The 25,072-nt window shown below is 31.3% G+C and overlaps 1 protein-coding gene and 2 long non-coding RNA genes across 5 annotated transcripts; 1 reads left to right on the top strand and 2 right to left on the bottom strand.

The window, feature by feature from the left end:
- Window positions 1–1,248: 1,248 nt before the first annotated feature.
- LOC146921766 (uncharacterized) lies at window positions 1,249–6,790 on the bottom strand. 2 transcript variants are annotated; one of them, XR_015012231.1, is made up of 2 exons: window positions 6,019–6,790; window positions 1,249–2,687 (listed from the first exon to the last, which is right to left on the bottom strand). It is a non-coding gene; the product is annotated as an uncharacterized LOC146921766 (long non-coding RNA). The 2 variants fall into 2 exon arrangements; XR_015012232.1 differs by having other exon boundaries at window positions 1,249–1,533.
- Window positions 6,791–7,209: 419 nt separating this feature from the next.
- On the bottom strand, window positions 7,210–7,985 carry LOC146921765 (uncharacterized). The gene is made up of 2 exons (XR_015012230.1): window positions 7,655–7,985; window positions 7,210–7,554 (listed from the first exon to the last, which is right to left on the bottom strand). It is a non-coding gene; the product is annotated as an uncharacterized LOC146921765 (long non-coding RNA).
- A 6,738-nt stretch (window positions 7,986–14,723) lies between these two features.
- Window positions 14,724–18,448, top strand: LOC146921764 (Pentatricopeptide repeat (PPR) superfamily protein). 2 transcript variants are annotated; one of them, XM_085715053.1, is made up of 4 exons: window positions 14,724–16,437; window positions 17,076–17,125; window positions 17,221–17,511; window positions 18,169–18,448. In XM_085715053.1, exon 1 carries the CDS (start codon window positions 14,794–14,796, stop codon window positions 16,315–16,317), a length of 1,524 nt encoding a protein of 507 aa, XP_085571179.1. In that variant the 5' UTR covers window positions 14,724–14,793; the 3' UTR covers window positions 16,318–16,437; window positions 17,076–17,125; window positions 17,221–17,511; window positions 18,169–18,448. The 2 variants fall into 2 exon arrangements, with proteins under 2 accessions (XP_085571179.1, XP_085571180.1); XM_085715054.1 differs by lacking the exon at window positions 17,076–17,125.
- Window positions 18,449–25,072: the final 6,624 nt, after the last annotated feature.

The raw sequence follows: 25,072 nt of genomic DNA, 5'->3' as shown, positions 1-25,072 counted from the left end.
CAATAGAATCTTACAAAACACTTAAGAATTGCTTAATATAGGAAAAAAATTAGAATTATATGACTCGATATGAAAACATTACACAATGTCCCTTAAACCCTGAACAACTTCTCTACAAGTCCTATTTTTTGACTCAAATCACTACTAAAATGACCGAAAAATATGCTGAAAATAATTTAAGATGACATGTCATCATAGCCCTAAACTTAAAGTGTTGCTTTGATGCACCTATTGTGTAAGGTGATAGGTTCCATTTGGAACAATGCCTTAAGAACGATTTTGAAAGGAAACAAATGCTTAATATTACCTAAGTTTCCGTTGTTGGAAGCCTAATGTATGCTCAGGTTTGCACACTACCTGACATTGCATTTCCAATTGGAATGTTAGGCAGATATCAGAGTAATCCGTGTATGGAAAGCTACAAAGAAAGTAATGAGGTACCTTCAAAGAACCAAAAACTACATTTTTATATATAGGCAAACTGAAGATTTAGTGGTCAATGGTTACTCTGATTCAAACTTTGTTGGTTGCGTTGATCCAAGAAAATCAACATCCGATTACATTTTCATGTTAGCCGGCGGGGCTGTTTCTTGGAAAAGCGCAAAGCAAACCTTGATCGCCACTTCCACGGTGGAAGCTGAGTTCGTATCTTGTTTTGAGGCTACATCACATGGTGTGTGGATGAAAAGTTTCATTTCTGGGTTGAAAATTGTGGATTCAATTTCTAGACCACTAAAGATGTACTGTGACAGTTCAGCTGCGGTTTTTATGGCTAAGAATAATAAAAGTGGAAGTCGAAGCAAGCATGTCGACATTAAGTACTTAGCCATATGAGAACGTGTTAAAGATCAAACAATTGTTATTAATAATATTAGCTATGAATTGATTATTGTTGATTCGTTGACTAAAGGCATGCCACCGTCAAAATTGAAGGATCATGTAGAAAGTATGTGACTTGGTTCCCATATCTGATTTTCGTTGTAAGAACGATTTTAGCTTTACGAAACTTTATTTATGATATTTTCTTATATTTGATCTCTGAAGTGTATATATTTGATTGTGAGAAATTTCGTTTAAGTTTGGAACCAGAATAAACATAAATGATATGAGTTTATTCATTAAGTTATTTGATTTGGTTAGAGACATAATATATTGTGATACATAGAGATGTAACACCTTTGAATCCCACCATTAATATTTAATACAAATACAACAATTAATTCATATTGTGATCAAGGTGCTACGTCATTAAAACTCAAAACATGCATATTACAATTTTCATCAAAGTTTCGCAACGGAATAAACAACAATCTCCAAAATCATTTCAAGGTCTCAACATCACATTCCAAATCTCAGAATACATTAAACTAAAGCAACAAGGTCTTCATATAAATCCAACATAGCATATAAATAAAATAACTCCCAAAAGATCCTAATCAGAGCCTAGACTAGAATCTAAAAACAAAGAAAATGAGGAAGCCTCAAGCTAATCCTTGAAATTTACGCCATCTCAAGCGTCCTCAACCTGCACGTCTACACCATTTTTACAATGGCAAGACAACAAAAGTCATTGGAGGGTAAGTTTACATTCAACATTAAGAAACTACGAATTCAAGTATAATATAATAGGATTTCAAATATCACGTATACATACTTGCATAAATCAACAACATTAATCATACAAGAGATTCTTACATCATTCTCCATTTACCATAATCATCAAATTACACCAACATCATCATTTAGGAAATATAACCATATACTCATCTCCGCTTGTATTATCATAAAGCACATAATCCACATAATGCATATAATTCATATAATGCATATAATTCACACCATTCACATAATTCACATATTTCACCTCATTTACATAATTCACATCATTTACTTACTTCACCTCATTCACATATTTCACCTATGTCACATCATTCACCAAGATTAAGTATAAATCATTTCACATAGATTCATATGCATGCAATGCTCTAGACACCATTCTATATGCATGCGGTTCATTTTTAGATGTCGGAGTTATTTTACCGATTGATCCCACCACTTTGGATACTAAAATATCCTATTCACCACTTCGGATGCTAAAACATCCTATTTCACCACTTTGGATACTAAATATCCAATAACTTATGATGTATGAACATGCGACTCACCAAACACATACATTCATACAAGACATCACCATCACCAATTTCACCATTTCATATACATATATTCATCACCAATTTATACATATGCATATACACAGCATCATGATTTTATTATCATCAATAATTCATCTTCACCAAAATCATCATCACCATAATTGTAACACCCTAATTCCACATTTTATTTTTATAATAAAAATTTCTTCAAATAAATAACCCCGCAAGGGTGTCACACATCTTCTAAAATCCAAAATAAATTAAATATAACTTCAAAAAAAATATCACAGTGGGATAATTCTAAAAAAAAACATTACTAAAACTGTCACATCATAAAATCTCCAACAAAACTGAATTCAAAATGAATTCTAAAACAAAGTCTAGAAAATAAATAAATGGATGTCCCGACTCTTAGTGTTACTAATCAGAGCATCGACTCTATAAAACTCCAAAAATGCAAATAAATAAATGAGGAGGCACCAACGACGTCTCCAACTACTCACTGCTACTAATTCTCTTCTTCCTGTGAACCTGCACCCGGCGAGAGTACAGTCCAAATTTAAGAGGGTGAGAATATGTCCAACACGAGGGATGCATAAGCACGTGTATAGATTCAGATAAAAGAACACATCAATTGCATTTAGGCATTTATATATCATGGTCAGATAATATTCAAATTTAAACATATACATTCATTTAACAAAATCAGTAGGCATCGATCGATATCTTATAATGGCATGTATGCATCAACAACATTTAAGAGTATTGAATAGACATTTAGCAAATATAACTCATTCACACATAACCACATAGAAGCACATCATTGAATAACACGATCTTTAAATAGTAACACATCTTTAAATAAAACATCCTTGAATTTCAGATCTTCAAATAGACTTGCAGTTATGTATGCAATGTCCCTAACTTGACTCTATATGCATGTGGTACCAGTTTTGGATATCAGAGTTATGTTACTGATTTATCCCCCATCTTTAAATCACATCTTTAAATCGGACTGATCATGAATGCATGAACACTAAGTAATGACTCGACAGTGCACATCTTTATATGACTTGACAAATACACATCTTTAAATGACACATCTTTATATGGCACATCTTTATACAACACATCTTTATATCATCACATATATTCAAATAATTCATAATTGCATGTATCATACTACTGCAAACCCCAGGATAAGATATATGTGACACATAATAATGCTTGGAAAATATATCTCAATGTATATAAAACAAAATAATATAGCAATTAGCATGAGTGTGAATTTTAATATAATAATATAGAGAAAGTGAGCCTTATACAGGTCACGCAAAACAAAACAAAACAAAACAAGTAATAATCAAAAAGTTCATGGTATAAAGCAATGATAATAATTATAGAAGTGAATAATGAAAAATAAGCAAAGACTAGTTAATTTGATTATATAAAAATAGCAGATCAAATTTAACTATCATATATTAACAATCACGCGACAAGTAGAACCTTCAAATAGCAACATATTAACAGTATTATCAGGAACTGAGGAACATTATATGCCTAAAGATTATATCACATAGAGATGTCAAATTAGTAGATTATACTATATAATCATAACATGAGTGGAAGAGAAAAAAAAAAGTGGTAACAAACGCATAGAAATACAATAGAAAGAGACATCAACACATCATAGTAAATGCCCTTCTAAGGAAGCTAATCAGTTTAGTCTCTTTTTAAAAATAAAAAATAAAAAGTAGATCACTTTAGTTATTATACAATATATAGGGCAAAGGAAAGACCAAAGAAATCAATAGTTCTACCCATCAAAAGATACGTAGAAGTGAACAATAATTCTTTGAACTTAGCATATGATAGAGAATTATATAATATTCTGATCAGCGGTAACCGACAAAAGCAGAATCCAAAAATTCTAACAGCAGGAGGCAAACATAGAGATCAAATCAAATATTCCATATCAACCCTTAATAATAATCGAAACTTCAAAGAATATACAAACTCGCTCACTTTTACTTGTAATTTTCAAAGCAGAACGTAATCATATTTTAAATCATGAATTTAACACATCAAAATACGAATTTAACATGAATTCATCAAAAGATCATGAAAAATAATGGAAAACAAAACTCTTCACTACCCATATGTTCATGCAACCCTTATGGTGAATAATGACTCCCCTTTACCTCTAGTTTGTCGAATTGATGAATTTCTACGGTTGAATCTCCCCTAAGGTCTTCTCTCTTCGACTCCTTTCTCCACAACCCTAGTTTTTCTTTTGCTGTTTTGTTTCTCTCTTTCTCGGTCCCTTTCTCTTTAATTCTCTTCTTTATTTATAAGCTTTAATTGAGTTTGTTATTAATCTTTTCAGATTACACCTCTAGGTTTGTTACTAATCTTTTCAGATTACTATCTTCACCTCTAGAGTTTGTTACTATTCAACTCCACTATTTACACCTCCTACTATTTATTTAATTAAACACTACTCAACTTACTTAAACCTTTGTTTTACTAATATTCCTCTATTCTCTCATAATCTTCTATTTTTCAACAATTAACTAATCCATCTACTCACTCAATACCCACAAACCTACAACATGTATTGAAAACATTAAACATACAATTCCTAAAAATATTAATATTGCTAATATTATATAACAATAATATCAATAAATTAATATTTAAAAATTGGGGTGTTACAATAATCGTCATCAAGCATTTATCACATCAAGAAACAATATTCATTCATTTAGCACAATTTGCATTTAAAGACGATTAAGCATTTTCACCTAGTTAATTAATTCATCATGTGCATATCAATGACTAATCAATCATCATTCATCATATTATCATGAGCATAAGTCATTTACAAGTTATCATGTCATAATTCATCATTTCATCAAAGTCTATCTATTTTTACAAAGTTCGTTTATTTTTACATATTTCATCAAAAACCAAATAACACAATCATAAACATCTTTGCTAAACCTATGTACTTCCTCTATATTCATTATCACAGTAGTTTAATCATAACATCAACATTTTATTTGAGAAAATTCTTACTTTATTCTATTCCAAGTTCATGTTCATATTATAGTTAAAGTTCGTCTCAAAATCACATAACTCATTCCATTCCAAGCAAGCATGATTACATAACTTCAATGCATCAAAACAACATCAAAACATCACATAAGGAACACTTAGAGATGTTTGAAAACATCCCCGAAAGGCCGAAATGCACAAAATAACATATGATGTCCTGCACATCTTGCCACAACGAGAAATGGGTTCCCTCTCGGGAAATCCTCCCAAAACTTCCCCAAAATCCCTTTTTTTTTTCTTTTCTTTTTTCCATTCTTACCAAAATCATTGTATAAACATTACCCAAAGTTAGTACAATTAAAAGGAACATTTAAAACACATCAAAGCATGAATTTTATCTATAATTCATGATTCTTCATTTAATTTTTCAAAACTTAAAAACATCACAAAAATCACTTTTAATCCATGAACTTATCACTTAATTTCCGTACAAACAACACACTCACATACCCAATCATTTATCAAGAACATTCATCATGAATTCAACAACATTTAACAACATCATGATTTTCACACATTTAAGTCAAGATCTCAAGAACAACTTATTCTATATCATCAAATATGAGTTTAAGCGCATAAACAACTTAAATTCACAAAGTTCATTATACCCATAATTAACATAATCAATTAGCATGAAAATCAACTTAACATAACACCAATTTCATAAAAATCACATAATCAAACATGATCCATAACCACTCTATAACTCATAACTCTAAATGGTGAATATAAACTTTCCTCTTACCTTAACCCTTCAAAAGTCACTTTAATCTTCAATCTTCTCTCCCTCTTGAGCTTCCCCCCAAGCTAGATCTTCATTTCTCTTGAAATTCTTCCTTCTTCCTTCTTCCTCTTTCTCTCTATTTCTCTCTATTGGCCTCTTTTCTCTAAAATGTAACAAATGAGCTATTACCTAATTTTTACAAAGACTATTCTCTTATATACTTTTGGGGATTAGTCACACTCATTAATGGACTTGGTAACTTTCTACCACTCACAAAATGTTACTACACAATTACTTCATTAAAACCCCACTATTACTCATACATCACTATTCTATTAATTACTCAAGTTACTACTATTTTCATTAAATAGCTTGTCATACCCAAAAGTGCTAAAATACCCTTAATTTCTTTAAAACCCATTTAACCCAAACAATTAAATAATAAATAAAGAAATTAAATAAATAAAATCCTAAAATTGGGTCGTTACAGAAGACAATACTCAACTATAGAGAACCTATTGTTATGATACGTGAGTTTTGTTTCTTATTGTTGTAAGGGAAAGAATATGTCGACCAAGTGGGAGAATGTTGTATTTTTTTCCCTAATTAAGTTATTTATTTATTTAAATAAATAAGTGGTATTTACCTATTAGGTGTTTATAGTGATAATTACCCATTAATCAGAAAATGGTCTCTATTCTTTCCCTTAAATTCAGTAATTGTCCATTATGAGTGAGTGGAGGAGCGGTTTTTTTGTTGTTGCACGTATTGTAACTTCTTGATGGCAGATGTTATGTATATATATATATATATATATATATATATATATATATATAAGTGCAGTTCATAGTTTTGGTTCCTTAAACCTAACATCTCTATCCAGAAAAACTTACACCATCAAAGTAAGATCGTGGAAGGTTTAGAGAAGCCTCAACATCTTAAAGTAGAAGCAATGGTTGGAGTTATGCCTTGATCTTTTAATTTTAGTTTCCGCCAAGAATTTCATTTTGAGTATATAAAAATTCTTACAAAACAAAGAAAATAATAACAATGTAGAAACCTAAATGAGTTTGTTTGTTTGTTTGAAAGACTTATCTTATACAATGTTAGCATCAACAAGAAAGTACGCGTTCAATTTTATTTACATTACTCATAGAAAATACGCCTTTGGGAATGAGAAGAACGAGGGTCGTGTGGAAAAGGAGCAAAACATGGATGAATAGTTATCGCTGGTGCATGCGATACTTTTAAAATAGATTTAATCACAATGGATAATTTTGATCATATGGTCATTATTTAATCATATCATCTTTCAACATAAGACACTCATCTCATTTGATACATCACACACACACACACACACACACACACACAAACACAATGTATATAAAATATTGAGGTGTTACATTATGCACTTAGAAATAACATAGAATTATTTTTCGAAATAATTGATTCAATCTTTCTCACAACTACACATATGCAAACAACACTTTTGAACCCATGGTTGGCGACATAGGTTCCAAGTACAATCTTCATCAGTAGAGCAGAAAAATATATCTGTGATGTCATATAAAATAAATAAGATTACTAAAAAGAAATAAATGATTATCTATATGATAAAGAATGAAATTTGAAATAGGGGTGAACAAGCACATACTAGCATTCGTTACAAGAGCACTTAAAAAAAGAAAGATGATTAAGACATGAAATTTTTTGAGAATTTCAACCATATTTAACTTTCTTCTTTGCATATCAGAAATAGAAAATTGGATGATCACTTTATAAGCAAAATACCATTCATTTGAAACCTCAATTTAATGGTTTTAGAATTCACAGAGTTGCAAGAAGTCGTTCATAAAATAATAATTATTGTAAGTGCCTCTTAGGCACATCAATATGTTGTGTATATCTTTTCAACTTATCCAATTAATCACTTAATCTTAGCAAAAATCTCATATGAAACTTTTGATGATCATCGGATGTCATTACTTTTCTGTTTACGAAAGTTTCATTAATATATATATTTATATTTTTTTTACCCTTTCAAGACAAATAAGAGAAAATTTCCAAAAGAGAAATAATATTGTTCAATGATGAAAAAAAAAAAAGTTGTGAATGAGACATCCCATTGGTGAAACCTATGTAACTAGCCTAAATTATCATTTATAAATTTAGGATGTATTAATATTAAAGAGCATGTAGACAACATACCAAAGATAATATACATAAACATAAATAATATATGTACGAAGGTAAGTGTTTGCTGCCTTTACTAGATACCCCATACCAATGTACAAAAATAATCCATAGTCACTGACATGCTCAAAATACAATACATGCAACAATAGCCCAAAAGATCATATTAGAAGATACAACAACAAAATCTAAACACATTGTCCAATTCTATACACATAGGGGATCATCAATAACAACTTTTACTACCAGTGTAAATTAAGGGAGCAACATAAGTGTATTATGAGATCTTTGATCAGGACTCATAATTCTTCATGGTTGTCCTCACCCTAGTAGGAGGTCCACCACGTTCTATGCCCCTATGGCCAAAAACCTTACTAGTAAAGTGTGCTAGTTTTATTATGTCTTATAGGCCATTACTTTGACTCTTTAGTTTTTTTAAGGGTTTATTTTGATTTATGTTGGTTGTGTGCTAACCATGGTCCATATAGGCTGGCCCGTATTTTAATAAAAAAAAAATTTGTCAGACTTAAAATCCCTATAAAAATTTGAGCTAGAATTCTAAGGTACAGGTGTTCAAAACTGAACCAATCCACATTTGAAAAACCGCAAACCAAACCAACCAAAATCGCAAAAAATAGAATTTGGTTTGGATGTATTGGGACAATTTTTTGACTCAGCCGCACGATTGGGTTATGTTTACAATTTTTATTTTACCAACCGAACTAAACCGCACCAACCCGCAACATAAGAGAAATATTAATTAAACTTATGCCACTCAGCCCAATACTCATAGAAACTCAATGAAATTTTTTAGAGAATGACATATTTTTCTCTTATTAATTTTCTTCTTTGGTTTTTATTTCTAAAATGTGTTCATGTGCTCTTGCTTGATGCTACTTGCACTTTTACATTTATGTTTAGGCTTATTCAATCACCCAGTCCCTTAACTTAATTGATTGTCTCAATTTTATCCCCTAACTATAATTTGTACCAATTTGATCCTCTATGTTTTGCTCTGTTACTAGTTTTAGTCCTTTCTGTTAGTTTCTCTCAAATAAACGTTAACTTATGTACCAATTTGGTCCCTTATGTTTTGCTCCGTTACTAGTTTTAGTCCTTTCTGTTAACGTTTTTTTGAGAGAAACTAACAGAAAGGACAAAAACTAGTAACGAAGCAAAAGATAGAGGACCAAATTGGTACAAATTATATTTAAGGGACCAAATTGAGACAATCAATTAAGTTAAGGGACCGGGTGATTGAATAATCCTTTATGTTTATGTTAGATATATCTTAAATCATATAAACTCAATGAGAACTTTTAGAGAATGATAAAGTTTTAGTATTTTGCATTTCTTATCGGGGTAACTTTTTGGTTTATTTTTACTTTGGTCTATGTTGACGACACCATTGTTGGATGAAAATAAAATTGCAATCCGTACCGTGAACACCCCTATCCTAAGGCCCCAAATTTGTGTGTTTTTGGGCTTGACGGGCCATACCAGCATATGACCTAGCACAATTTTACAACTCTTATATGAACAAGGATTATAAGGACAACCCACACATTGCAAACTTGATTTTAAGGCCAACTTAGTTAGGCCATATTACTAGGGATTGAACAATTTGGTTTGGGTTCGGCTTATAATAAAAAAAATGTCTACACCGACCAAACTTACATCAGTTAATTCAGTTTTCAGTGTTTTTCAGATGTGGAGTTGAACTAAACTAAACCGCCCCCTAAGTTTTGCAACTGTAGCAGTTTTGGCCCCCCAAGGTCAATTTTAAATAAAAAAAATAACATGTGGCACCTTACTTAGGGTTCCACGTCAGTGTAGACCAAGTCAAAATTGGCTTTGGGGGCCAAAACTGCCACATGTGCAAAACTTAGGGGGCGGTTTTGTAGTTTGTTTTCTTAGGGGACCAAAATCGCAACTTTGCGAAAGTTAGGGGGCTAAAATTGCTATTAAGCCATTTGGAATCTGATGGTGGATGAAGGCAAGGACGGACCCACACTCATAGTAGCATAGGCCTTGGCCTTCACATTGATTTTCAATTTCTAGAGACCATACATATAGTTCATTAACACTATAGCAAATGTATTAGTGCATGCAATAGTGGGCAAGTAAAAACATTTCTACAAAAAATAATTTTATGGGGCATCTTGAAGCGGCCTAAAAAATTCGAGGGTTGCTCGAAAAACAATGAAGTTGCCATCAAAGTTTATTAAAATAGGAAAAACGTCGGAAAAACCCTTTAAAACGAAAAAATGGTCTTTAAAATCAAATTTTAGGTTCGGGAGTCAATTATGCATAGGGAAGGTATTAGCACCGTACGACATCCGTTAAAAACAGTTACCTCTAATTAATTGTGCAAAATATTTGCTAACTTCTAAATATTTATTTCTCCTTATTATTAAATGTGAATTAAATTTAAGTTTTTAAATGAAAATGCAATGTTTAAAATAGAGGAAGAAAAAAAATGGTTTTTATTTTTTTATTTTTTATATATTATTGTGCTTGACAAGAGTTTGATCTTGCTCCTACGTATCTCTGTGCGAGGAGAATTCAAAGCTATTTAGTATTATGGTAGAAAATGGCTGTGTGTTGGTTTGTTTTAAAGAAAATGATTTTTGTTATGATTGAATTGGATAATGAGATTGATTTGAGAATACTATATTGATTGAGAAAAGATAGATGTTGAATACGGGAAAGTGGATTTGCGATGTATTTGTTTGATAACTTGTTTTATGGAAAATGTTTTTGTGTTGACTACACTAAAAGTGGATTCAACGTAGTTATAAATTTTGAAATTTGTGATGACCAAACCAAAAGTGGATTTAGCGTAGTCACAAACTTTAAGATTTTTGTAATAACCGAACTAAAAGAGGATTTAGCGCAGATATCGACTTTGGGTCTTTTGCGATGACCAAACCAAAAGTGGATTTGAAGTAGTCACCAATTTTAAGATTTGTGCTACAATTGAACTAAAAAGAGGATTTAGCGCAGCTATAAGCTGTGAGTTTTGCGACGACCAAACCGAAAGATGATTCAGTGTAGTCATCGATTTTAAAATTTTTGGGATAACCGAAGTAAAAGAGGATTTAGCGTGGCTATCAACTTTGGAATGTTTGCGATGACCAAACCAAAAGAGGATCTGGAGTAGTCACCGACTTTAAAATTTTTGTGATGACCAAACCAAAAGAGAATTTGGAGTAGTCATCTACTTATATTTATTAAAATTATTAAAATATTGTAACAACCAAATCAAAAGAGGATTTAAATAATCATTACTAATGTTTTAGATTTTTATATATTTTGGAAAGAGGCATTCTTGCATGGACACAAATATATATGCATAGTATTTGGTCACACACACATAAAAAACCTTTTTCTCAAAAGACTAAATCATTTTATTATTAAGTTCTTTTTTATTATTAGAAAAAATATTTTTATGTGTGTGTGCCTAAACACTGTACATTTATATTTGTGACCATGATAGACTTTCTCTTTTGGAAATGTTATATTGGGACATACTATAGTAACCTAACAAGAAGTAATTTTTTTTTTGTTATAACAAGGAGTAATCTTAACAGTCTGTTATCCAAATAGATATAAGCTAATAAAAAACAAAAGGGAAATGATAGATACAGTGACAAAATGTATCTAGAAAATTTCAAGACAGTGTATTTGCTAACACATTTCCTTAATTACACACTATTACCTCCCTTGATTTCCGCCAAATAACAAATTTAATTGATTGAGACATTTTCTTGATAAATTCTTGATAAAAACTCTCTAGATAAATAGCAATGCTCCAAAACAAAAAGCAAATAGTAGTTAAAGAAAAAAATAAGTAATTTGTACCAAAAACATACATAACATTAAACAAATGGTAAAGAAGCAAAATACTAGGGATTTGAAAGAGAGTGCTGTACAGAAAGGAAGCAACATTTCTCCCTCTAATGAACTTTGAACACTCCTTCCTCTTCATTCTTCTTCTCTTTTCTCTATTGTTTATTTTCAATTTGGTATCAAACACAACTCCCGCTGGTGTTTCAGAGAAGGCGGTTGAAGTGGGTAACGATCGAAAACACGGTGAAATGTGAGGGAGAATCAGAGAGTGAAAGCGGCGTGTGGTGCTTCAAAACTATAGGTGAAAGATGGAAATGGCAGCTTTCATAATGATAGGTGTTGAAAACGATGGTTGCCAAAGTATGATGAAAAGGAGACCAAACCTAATTTCGTTCTTTTTTATCTTAATTTGATTGTTTGTTTTGTTGATGTTTTTTTTTTTTTGTTTCTCATGTAAAAATGTAATTGGACATTTGTGATCATTAATCAAAGTATGAGCTTGACTAAATTAACAATGATGAGAAAACATGATGAATTAAAATTTGATTATTTTTTTTTGAAATTTATCCGGACAAAAATGGGGTATTACACATACTGATATGTGTTTCTAAGGTCACTTGTTTATAACTCAAAAAAGGAAAAATAAATGATAATTTTTATGTAAAAAAAATCAATTTATAAAGTTTTAACATGTTGGATATACCCATTGCAATTTTTTTCTTTCTAAATTTTAACATATGCTCTTAGAAAACTGTCAACATTTCTGATATTTTATTTATAATTTTAGAAATTTACGTGTAAATATTGTCCTTTCTATTTAAATTTATGGGTTTGTTCATGATTTTAATGTTGTTGAGAAATTTATGGATACACATTTTAAGGTTAATAATTTTGGCAGGGTTTTAAAGTTTATTCAGACAATGAAGTTGAAAAGGATGGATGAACTCCGGGTTTCAACTTATAGGCTTGTGATTAAATGGTTGTGTAAGAATGAGGTGATGTTTAATACTCATGAATTTTTTTGACTATATGCACAAGAGAGGTCTTGGAATTGATATAATTTGACATTAGGATATGTTGAGATTCTCTCAAAGCATAGGATTAGAGAAACTTATCAAATTGTGGAGAAGTTTGATGTGGTGGATATAATTGTATATCATGGATTTATAAAAGGCCTATCGAAGTTGAGAAGAGCAAGTGAAGTACTTAAGGAGATGATAAAGAGAAGTTGTGAACCAAATATTCACACATATATAAACTCTTTGCAACTTAAAGATACATAAAAGAAGGGTTAATACGTTTTTACCCCCTGTAATATAGGCGAGTTCCGGTTTTCCCCCCGTAAAAAAGATTCTTTCGATTCAAATCCTGTAATATAAAGATTCCGTCGAAAACCCCCCTGAGCACATTTGAGACACCCCCAGCAGATGACGTGGCATGACGTGGCACGCTGAGTCACCTATTCTGCTGACGTGGCACGCTGACTATATAATTAATTTTATTTTTTATTTTTTTATAGGGACACGTGGCATTTGTCATTTTTTTAATTAAAAATAATTTAAAAAAAAATCTAAAAAACGAAAAATAATTCAGAAAAAATTAAAAATTGGAAAAATTAATAAAAATGAAAAAAAAATCTGGAAAATTTTAAAAATAAAAAATAAAATCTGGGAAATTTTAAAAAATAATAATTTAAATTCTGGAAAAATAAATAAAAATTGAAAATTATGAAAAAATTAGGAAAAAAAATAAAAAAAATAAATAAAAATGAAAACAAAAATCTGGAAAATTTTAAAATAATAATAAATAAATAAAAATTGAAATAATGGAAAAAATAAATAAAAATGGAAAAATAGATTTTTTTTGAAATTTAAAAAATTAGAAAAAAGTTCGGATTTTTTTCGAAATTTAGAAGATATTTAAAAATACTGAAATTTAATTTTCATAATAAAAAAAGTTTAGATTTTTTTCGAAATAAAAAAACTGAAATATATTTAAAATTTTAAAAATCTGGATATATATTTTTTAAAACACAATTACAATATGAAAATAAAAAATATTCTCATCTAAAACTTCTTGCCTATGTAAATTTTTTAATTTTCATATTGTAATTGGATTTTAAAAAAATATATATCCAGATTTTTAAAATTTTAAATATTTTCCAGTTTTTTTATTTCGCAAAAAAATCTAAAATTTTTGTATTTTGAAAATTAAATTCCAGTATTTTTAAATATCTTCTAAGTTTCAAAAAAAATCCGAACTTTTTTCCAATTTTTTAAATTTTGAAAAAAAATCTAAATGTCTTTTCTGCTTTTTTATTTTATTTTTCGAAAAAAAATAATCTGATTTTTTGTTATTATTAAAATTTAAAAAAAAATCAATCTTTTATTTTTTTTTAAAAAATAATCTGATTTTTTGTTTTTTTTTTTTGAAGAAGCTAAAATGAAATTTATTCTAAACGTAAAGAATCCCATCTCGCACAAGGAATGCTAGGCTAGGATACTTAAAAGCAACATACAAAGGAAAAGTGTGTCGTATATACACGGAACACTCAAACAAACACTCATTCATCAAATGCAAATTTTTAAAAACAAACCAAAAACAACCTCCGCTGAGGGCCCCCAAAACCAATAAAAACTAAAACCTCAAAACCACAAGTCTAGCCGCCCTCCAAAATAACCATCAAACCTACCAAAAAACTGTGCAACCGCACCTTGCTTCTCTTCTGCAGCTCACTGATCACCGAAAATGCTTCTCCGACGAACCACCACACTTCTCTTCAAAAACCACCACACCCTTCAACCACTCCGCCGCCACATCACCACCAACCCCATCACACCGGTAAACCGCGAAGAACTCCTCAAAGTCTGCACCATTCTCTACCAACAACAAAACTCACCCGATTCACGTCTCCATTCAAAACTCACCTCTTCCAATTTCAATCTCACCCATGAATTCTTCCTCCAAGTTTGCAACAATTTCCCTTATTCATGGCGACCCGTTTATCGCTTTTTCCTCTTCACACAACAAGAAAAAAACTCATCTTTCACTCATACACATGTTTCATTCAATAAAATGCTTGATGTTGTTGCAAAGTCTCGTAATATTGATCTTTTTTGGAGTCTTGTTAATGAAACGGCGCGTCGTGGTTTGGTTAATGATAAGACATTTGTGATTGGTTTGAAGACTCTTGGTGGTGCTAGAGAGTTGAAAAAGTGTGTGGAGTTTTTTCATTTGATGAATTTGAATGGTTATGGTTATAGTGTTGAGAGGTTGAATAAAGTTGTTGAGGAAATGTGTAAGGTGAAGCTTGTTGAGGAAGCAAAGTTTGTTGTTTTTAAAATGAAGGATTGGATTAAGCTTGATGGGGTTAGTTATAAGTGGTTGATTAGTGGTTTTTGTGATAAGGGTGATTTGATTGAAGCTTCTAAGATTTGGAATTTGATGGTGGATGAAGGTTTTGTTCCTGATGTTGATGTTGTCGAGAAATTTATGGAGACGTTTTTTAAGGTGAATCAGTTTGGTGAGGCTTTGAAGCTTTTTGAAACGATGAGGTTGAAGAGGATGGATGAACTTGGTGTTTCGACTTATAGGGTTGTGATTAAGTGGTTGTGTAAAAAGGGGATGATGGATAATGCTCATGAGGTGTTTGATGAAATGTGTGAGAGGGGTATTCGAGTTGATAGTTTGACATTGGGTTATGTTGTGTATGGGCTTTTAGCTAAGCATAGGGTTAGAGAGGCTTATCAAGTTGTGGAGAAGATTGATGTTGTGGATATAAGTGTTTATCATGGGTTGATAAAAGGGCTTTTGAAACTGAGAAGAGCAAGTGAAGCGACTCAAGTGTTTAGGGAGATGATAAAGAGAGGTTGCGAACCAACTATGCACACGTATATAATGCTGTTGCAGGGTCATTTGGGGAGGAGAGGAAGAAAAGGGACTGATCCTCTTGTGAATTTTGATTCTATTTTTGTGGGTGGTATGGTGAAAGTTGGACATTCAAAGGAAGCTATTAAGTATGTGGAGAGGGTGATGAACCGAGGGATGGAGGTGCCGAGGTTTGATTATAACAAATTTTTGCACTACTTTTCAAATGAGGAAGGTGCTGTTATGTTTGAGGAGGTAGCGAAAAAGTTGAGGGAAGTAGGGTTGGTTGATTTGGCAGACATACTTGAGAGGTATGGACAGAAGATGGCAACTAGAGATAGGAGGAGAAATAGATTTCCAATAATTGACGCTGCTAATGTAATGGATGACAAACAGGTCATGTAAATATAAAGGTTATACGATTGATGTAAAGAAACCAAAGTTGGTTGGAAATGAAGCATTAGATTTATGAAATGTCAGCATTTTCTAAGCTTAGTGGTAGTGGAGAAATCTGACTTGAAAGAGGTATATGATCAACGTATATTGCCTTTATAAGTTTATATATCTGCGTGTTATCATTGGATTTTCAATGTTATATAGATAACTTTATTTATTCTCTTATTCATCAAATCTATCTGATTGCTGGATATTTCAAGCTTCAAGTTGAGATGTTAATTGATTGGTGAAGTTCGCCAATTTTCTTAGTTTCATTGCTTTGGAAGATTAAAGCCATATTTGATAAGGTTCCAGAGCAGTGCAATTTTACTTTGGCTGTAGCTGTAATTCTAGTAGCCCAGTTTAACATGAAGCTAGTTCTAGGAATTTCAATGTCAAACATTGCACTTGAATTGGCATGTAGCAAAGAAGGAAGCGTATTAGTTTCTTGTCATTGCTCACTGAATCATGGTACATGCGAGGCTTTCTTGTTGATAGGTTTGCTAAATCCATTCCACACCAAGGATTGGCACCGTCATGTAATAACTACTTGAGTGTTGTTGCTGCAACAAGTTTCTCAGAATCAGTTCTTTTCTTTGAGATTGGAAAATCAATAGGATATTGCAGTTCAGAGTACAGATAAGCTGCAACACGCTGCTGTAACAAAATTTAGTTCACAAATTTGGTTCTGTTCATTCGCTGAATCAATATACTTGTCTATGTGGCAGAATGTTCGTGCCCATTATTGTCATGGTTGAGGACACATGGTGGTTTCAATGTATGTAAACAAGACTTGAAACAGAATGAAAATATATTTAAAATTCCCAAAATGATTCTTCTAGCAACCAATATTAACAGCACTGAATTTGATAGGGCTAGTATGGTGGCTGCTTGCCTTCAGCAAGTTCTTGGAATGGGGTAAAAAAGGAAGATAGGGAAAGAAAATAGCTCCTCTTTTCTACAAAGCCTTCTCCATAGCAAGAAAATATTGGTGGTCGATGACAATTGCATAAACCAGAAGGTAGCTGCAGCTGCAGATGCATTAAAAAAGTTTGGAGCTGATGTGAAGTGTGTTGAAAGCGGCAAAGCTGCACTTGAAATGCTTCAATTGCCTCATAAATTTGATGCTTGCTTCATGGACATTCAAATGCTAGAAATGGATGGGTATTGCTTCTTTTCCTGCTTTATTATACATATTATAGTTATAGTTATTTTGAAACTTTGGATGAAGGTAATGACTTTGTATATTGGACATAAGAGTTTGTAAAATTTTATATTAATAGTTTAATTGGTGTGCATTGTCAATGTAAACAAGTATTACACACATTTAATCACATCTTACCATGTAGGTGTTTGTAGAGACATTTTAGGAACAATTATCAAAAGTGCCAGAATAGTGAGATATGATTAAAAGCATGCGTAATTTTATTTTTAAATTAACAATGCATACCGATTAAATCCTTGTAGTAATGTAATCAATTTGCTTCAAATCTTGGTATGCACAAAGTTGCTAATAATGCTGAGAAGTTGATATGCACCTAAATACTTGGAGCTAGATTTAGTAACACTTCAAAATTGCAGCCCTTTCTGGTCAGTGGTCACCCCCTTAGTTGGTAGCCCTTTCTAAGTCACTGATCACAATCAGTTCTGATACCTTAAAAACTAGCTATGGGGGGGGGGGGGGGGGGGGGGGGGGGGGGGGGGGTGGGGTGGGGGGGCAAGCTACTAAAGTAATTCATTTCAGGATTCTTGTCCTTTCCATTTCATATATTGTGCATCGGCTTTGGGAAACTATCTAAATAATTTTGATGTATCTTTCAGGTTTGAAGCAACTAACCAAATTCAGATGATGAAGAACAGAAAATGAGCAGATGAACTGTGAATGTGATGAAGTAAATGCAGAGAGAAATGTGGTATGGTTGGATATGTCATGATCATAAACCATTGCTAGCAAATGTGTGGATGTGGAGAAAAGACATCAAAATCGTATATCCTTTGATCAATTGTTGATAAAATTTTCTCACACACATATCAGGATGAAATGAAACTGAACCGATTGTAAAGTCTATATTCTTTAATAGATCTAGATCTATAAGGAAAAGTAACACAAGTGATTACTGTTTTTCTTCTTGTTGATTGGCCTACCCATTAAGTCAAGTGATTCCCTGAAATCAACAAAGGGCAACATCAAGGTACACTACTACATATATGCTCTTATGGAACATTTTTTCGGTAACAAATGAAAATAAATGTTACTATTTACAATTATTTGCAACACGGAAATAAGTGTTGCACATTTTATTTTTCGTCCCATGGGCCCATAACCCAGAAGTCTCAAGATTAAAATTTAGGTTTTTTTTTTGGTCAAAAATTATAAATCTAGTTTTGGTACCACTTGTTGGAGAATCTGGGGAGATTGTTGGACTCAACTATGAGTAGTTAGTCTCTTTGTTTGCATATGAGCAAAATAGTTTTTCAAGGAGGCAGGTTTGCAAATTGTTCTACAAATATTGCTCTAAATTTTATCAAAAAGTCACATCAAAATATTACATCATATTTGTGAGATTTATTGATCCAATGGTGAAAACTAGCTTGTGCATGATGCGAGATTTGTCTCACTTTTGAACCAGAAAATTGACTGGATTATACTAGAGCCTGGAGGAGAGAAAGTTAGGACTTCATTTGTTTTACTGGAGCCTGCAACTCAAGTTCTACTATATGAGTTTCGTTCAATGGGAAATGTTTTGTGTACACACCGTGTGGGTGTATACAACTTGAAACAAATAGAAAAAAAAGATAGAAAAAGATGTGATCGATGTGATAGTTTGTTGATGTGATAGGAATGAAAGATAGAGAGAAAATGAAATGTTAAACGACAGAACGAGTATATGAAATTTAGAGATGTCTATTTATACAGACCCACCGCATGATTTCCGTTAAACAAGGAGATAAACGTTTTAAGCTCTTTACAGTAATCCACGTGTATATTCTTGCGTTTCTTGTCCGTTTCTTGGTGTGGTTGTTTTTATTATAGGAAATTATTTTGAAGTGAGCATTGTGAAGAATGTGCGAGTTCAAATATACTCTCCAGCAGAGGTACATTGGCAAGGTTTCGATTCCAAGTGCTCAGAATTAAGTTTGGTCGCCAATAAGAGGATCTGGAATCGCCATGTTTCGGAACAAACTTTGGCTCTGTTTGGTAAGCTCAAAAAAGAGCTTTTAGCTTATAAGCTCGTCTGACAAAAAATAGCTCTGTTTGGTAACGCTTTTTACAACGAGCTTATAGCTTATTTCAGGAGCTTATAAGCTATTTTTCAGAAGCTACTTCAAGTAGCGTTTGAGCTTATAGCTTATAGCTTTTCATGTTTTATTCCATTTATACCCTTACCACTTTAACTAAATCCCATGTTTACCCTTTGTAATAAATAGCTATTTTAAAAAAAACATGTTATGTACTTATGTTTAATTAAATTTCAGATTTCATTGGCTGATAATATTTTTTTTTTTAAAAAAGGCTGATAATAAAATTACATGCTCACGTTATGTTTTGGTTACAAAATAGACTTGCTTTTACATAACATTTCCCTTAAAAAAAAAATGTTACTTTTTAGTTAAAAAAATTACACTACGTTTTAAAAAAATATTGTTGTCGCAATTAACTTTTTTTTAAGATGGTCACAAGCAACTTTTGTTTAATTTATTTTGGAAAGGATTTGCTTAATTTTTTTTATATAAAGTATAAAAACTAAAATAAAATAAACAGTTATTAAATTTAAAATATTTAAATTATCAAATATCTTAAATATTAATTTATAGTAGTATAAATTTTATATGAATTAATAATGTCCTTTTATGTAATTTTACATTTATCAGCTAGTTCAACCGCTATTTTTACCAAACACTCTAATTAGCTTATCAGCTACAACCTATCAGTTAAAAGCTATCAGCTAGCTTATCAGCTAAAAGCTATCAGCTAGCTTATCAGCTAGCTTATAAACTATCCGCTATTTTTACCAAACAGAGCCTTTATATATTTCGGCACATAGAAAGTCAAGTGAATGAATACTTGAATTGAGAGAGAAAAAAGCAACAAAAGGAGAAATATAAAATAAAAAAATACCTATTATCTTCTCACGCATTTTTTTATTTTATTTTTACAAAAATGTCTATGGGTTTTGCCGGATTATATATATATATATATATATATATATATATATATATATATATATATATATATATATATATATATATATAGATCCAGGTACCTCTTCTACCTAACTCTAATTGAATGACAATTAGAGGCTAAACTGTGGTTATGACTTAGTTTTTAACTTAGTATTTATAAGTATTAAAACATTGTCATGATCATAATAACTTTTATTTTAAACATAAAAGAATTTTGGGACGGATCTGGTGATTCTTGTTTCAGACAAAAATCTCGTTTTTTTCCCGGGGAGGGAGTGAGAGATATATGATGTCTGTTTTGATGAGAATTTTTGTCAGATTACTGCGTTCGATGTCTCGTTGAGAGCTTTGCTCTTCTATCCCTGCGGGTTGATAGGTTTAGAGACTTTTATAAAAGTTTTTTAAGTTCAAATTATCTGGTATTATGATCATGAGAAAGTTAGGATACTTTGCTTTACTTTGTTATTTAACTATGTCATAACACTGTTCGCCCTTTGTTTTCTTCATGGAAGAACCAGATCAAAATGATCTTACCACCAATCAAGAATTGGTCGAATTCCCAAACAATTTGGAAAACTTAAATAAATGGGTAATACCCTCTGTTCCTAAAAAAGAAATTTATAATTTTGGGATGTTTGACTTTAAGTCTAGAATGGCTGTTAAGACCATTGAACAAAATGTTAGAATCTCAAAAGATTCTCAAGATATATTTATGTTATGTAAAAAGGATTTAGAATCCTTTAAAGAGTATAAATATATACATGTTGGGTTAATACAAATTGCTATTAGACCTTTAACTCTGCTTGGCTTAAATACCAGTATAATGGCATACGTTAGAGATGGCAGATGCAATAATTTTAAAGAATCTTTAGCTGCTGTTATTGAGTCCAGTTTATGTCACGGACCAGTCTATTTTGATATAGCACCTAATTTAAGTTTATCTTTATCTGATAAACATTTATTCGAAGCCTTACAAATGAATATTCATACTAACGGTTATGATTTTAAAACTGGAAGTCAAATTATGACTGTTTGTTATAGGATATATTTTAAGGTATTAAATACCCTTAATCCTAAGGCTAGACAAATAAGTCATCCTGGAACCACTACTTTGGTTAATACTAATTTATTGACCTCTAAGGTAGCCACCAATAGACTTATAAGATGGGACGAATTAGATTTCCCTGATAATTGGAATCTTCCTCGTATCGTTAACCCGGAACCTATCATGAATAGAAATGTTGAACAAATTGTTCAAACTACTGATGGAGATGTTGAAATTCGTTTTAATCCTCAGAGAATTTGTAAAATACCAAGAAGTATATCTTCTAGATATTCTTCCAACAACTTTTATTCTGTTCCCAGTAATATTTCTAGGAAATCTTTCTCAGAAGCTTCAACATCTAAAACTAAAGATGAATCCGAAACTGTCGAACACATAATTATGAGCGACAACAAAATTCCTTTTGGAGTTTATGAGGCTAATAATAGTCAAAAGGAAGGAAAAACTTCCCCAACTCCGTCAGACTTTTAATGGACCTTACGCCTAATAGTCTTTGGAGAAAATTCATAAATGATGAATTTATGATGGAAAAATACTCTGATTTTCGAAAATGGTTTTTCAGAGAAATCCCAGATTGGGAGAGAGAAAAAATTAAAAATGATTACTATAAACATCTTGGCATAACTCAAGAGTTCATCAGATTTGTTGAATGGTTTATAACATATTTTCTCAGTCAAACTGAAAAAGAAATTTGTACTCTAAAATCCAGATCTTGGAATATTATTGGACGTAACGATCCAATTCAATCCCCTTTTCCTCCGGAAGAAAGTTTAACGTTGGGAACTAACGTTGAAGCTGTTGCATATTCGCACACTAACATAGGATCTAAGGTAGGGAATACCCTTAACAGCCTTAATGAGTTAAACTCCATAATCAAAGCGCAAAATTTTTCTAATGCTTATCTAACTCGGATAGGAGACCAGCTTTTATCTTTAGATAGAGATATCGCCTTTTTGAAATTTTTGGTTGAGAAAAATATACACAATCAAGAAGTTATTATTAACCATTTAAAAAAGAAGGATATTCCTTCAACTTCAACATCGGAGTCAAAAGGTTTTTATGACCAAATTAGTGAATCTCCTATTGTTCAGCCTCCCACTAAAATTGAGGATTTCAAAATTGATGATAATTCGAATGAATTTTTGAATACGTTGCAAGAAAAACTTAAGAAATTAAATCTTAATGTTATTTCCAAAAATGAAGATTCTGATAGCGAATCAGAGAGTAAAGATGTTGATGAACTTGCTAATATGTTCAATGACTCTAGTCTTAATGAAAAAACTGAAATTAATACTGTTTATACTAAAAGAGGAGTTGATAAAATCTATTACGATAGACCCTCGCCACATGACTTGCTTTTTGAAGAAAATGATGACATTATTCAAACCTCTTATTCGGGTAGATCCATTTACGAATGGAATATTGACGGTCTTAATGATAGACAAATTGTTACTGTCATTCAAAAGATGCTCATGTATTCTACTATTTGTAAGCAACAAGGTAATACCGATAGAAATATTGCTAGTTTTATAACCGTGGGATTTGTCGGTCAACTGAGAGGATGGTGGGATTCGTATCTCACAGCTGCCCAAAGAGAAGAAATTCTTTCTCATAAAAAAATTGTTAAAGATGAAGCCACAGGATCTGTGACTAATACTAACGAAGAAGACGCAGTTTATACTTTAAGTCTTTCTATAATAAACAATTTTGTTGGTACCAGAATACCTGTTGGAGAGCGTATTTGCACTCTTTTACAAAATTTACGTTGTCCTTCTTTAACACATTTTAGATGGTATAAAGATACCTTTTTATCCAGAGTTTTCATGATTGAAGACCCCAATAGTAATCACTGGAAAGCCAAATTTGTTGATGGTTTACCTCATCTTTTTGCCGAGAAAGTTAGGCAATCTTTGAGAAATAAAAATGATGGGATAAATATAAATTACCCAAATCTTACTTATGGTCAAATTTCTAATACTTGTATTCAAGAAGGTCTTTCTTTGTGTAATGACATAAAGTTAAAAAATCAACTTAAAAAACAGAAATTAACCGAAAAACACCAATTAGGGGAATTTTGTGAACAATTTGCCTTTGATCTAGGAAAACCTACTGTGGATAAAAAGAGTAAGAAGAAAATTAGTTCTTCTAATGATACTTCTCAAATTAAGAGAAGGAAATCTCATAAGTTTTCTAATAAGAAAAAACATAGAGAAAATTTCTCTAAAGGAAAGACTAGGGAAAGTTTTCCCAGCACTAAAAATAAAAGGAAAGCTGATAAGTTTTCAAAAAATATTACTTGCCATAAATGTGGCAAAAGTGGTCATTATGCCACTCAATGCTGGACTAAGAAACAACTTAATGATATTGAAGACGATAACCTTCGTTCTCAATTAGAGAAAGTCCTATTTAAATATTCTGATAATGAATCAGAAGATAACAATGAAGTTATAAATCAAATTAATGATTCCACCACTGATGACGATTCTGATAATAGTTCAGAGTCAGATTGTCCCTGCAATGAGGAGAGAGATTATTGGAAAAATATAGTCGAAATGAATGGTTTAAATGTTCTAACTGAAGAACATGATGAAGCTTTAAAGGCCATTGATAATATTTCAGATAATAATCTGAAGAGAAAAATGTTAGAATTTCTTATCAAAGATGGTTCTAATAAGGATAAAGGACCTCAAATTATTGAGGCACCCTATAATATTAGTGAAGTCTTATCTAGATTTCGCGAAACTAATATTAAGGAAACACCTATCTCTACGAATGATTTAAGAAGAGAAATTAATCTTCTAAAGGGAGAAATATCTCAGATAAAAAGAGATAATAATATATTATCTCAGCGAGTTTCTAAATTAGAAACTTTAAAAATTGAGGAAATTATTCAGGACATTCCTAAGATTGAAAATTCTAATTCTCCTACTTCCGAAGAAAAATCTGAAAATACCTTTTTAACTACTCTTCAAAGAGTTACTTCTCAAAAGTGGTTTATAAAAATTACTTTAGTCATTAACAAAGAGTATGTTCTAAAAAATGAAATTGCTTTAGTTGATAGTGGTGCAGATTTAAACTGCATTCAGGAAGGGATTATTCCTACAAAATATTTTTCTAAAACCACTCAATCTCTAACCCAAGCGGGAGGAGATAAACTTCAAGTTAACTATAAACTTTCTAATACTTATATTTGCAATCAAAATATTTGTTTACCAACTAATTTTATTTTGGTAAAGAATTTAACTCATAGAGTTATATTAGGAACCCCTTTTTTGCATAATATTATGCCCATCAAAAATATTGATCAAAGAGGAATTACTACTTTAATTGATAATCAAGAAATTACTTTTGAATTTATCACCAATCCTCATACTAGGATGATTAATGAAGTTAAGGATATTCTTAACAAAAAAGAAAAACAAATATGTTTTCTTAAAGAAGAAATTAGTCTTCGCAATATTGATAATCAACTTAAGA

This window comes from Medicago sativa, chromosome 5 (genome assembly GCF_051527215.1).
Source record: "Medicago sativa cultivar Bolivia chromosome 5, Bolivia_mono, whole genome shotgun sequence".
NCBI lineage: Eukaryota > Viridiplantae > Streptophyta > Magnoliopsida > Fabales > Fabaceae > Medicago > Medicago sativa.
Note: the sequence above shows the minus strand (reverse complement) of the source record. Positions and strands in the feature narration are given on the sequence as shown.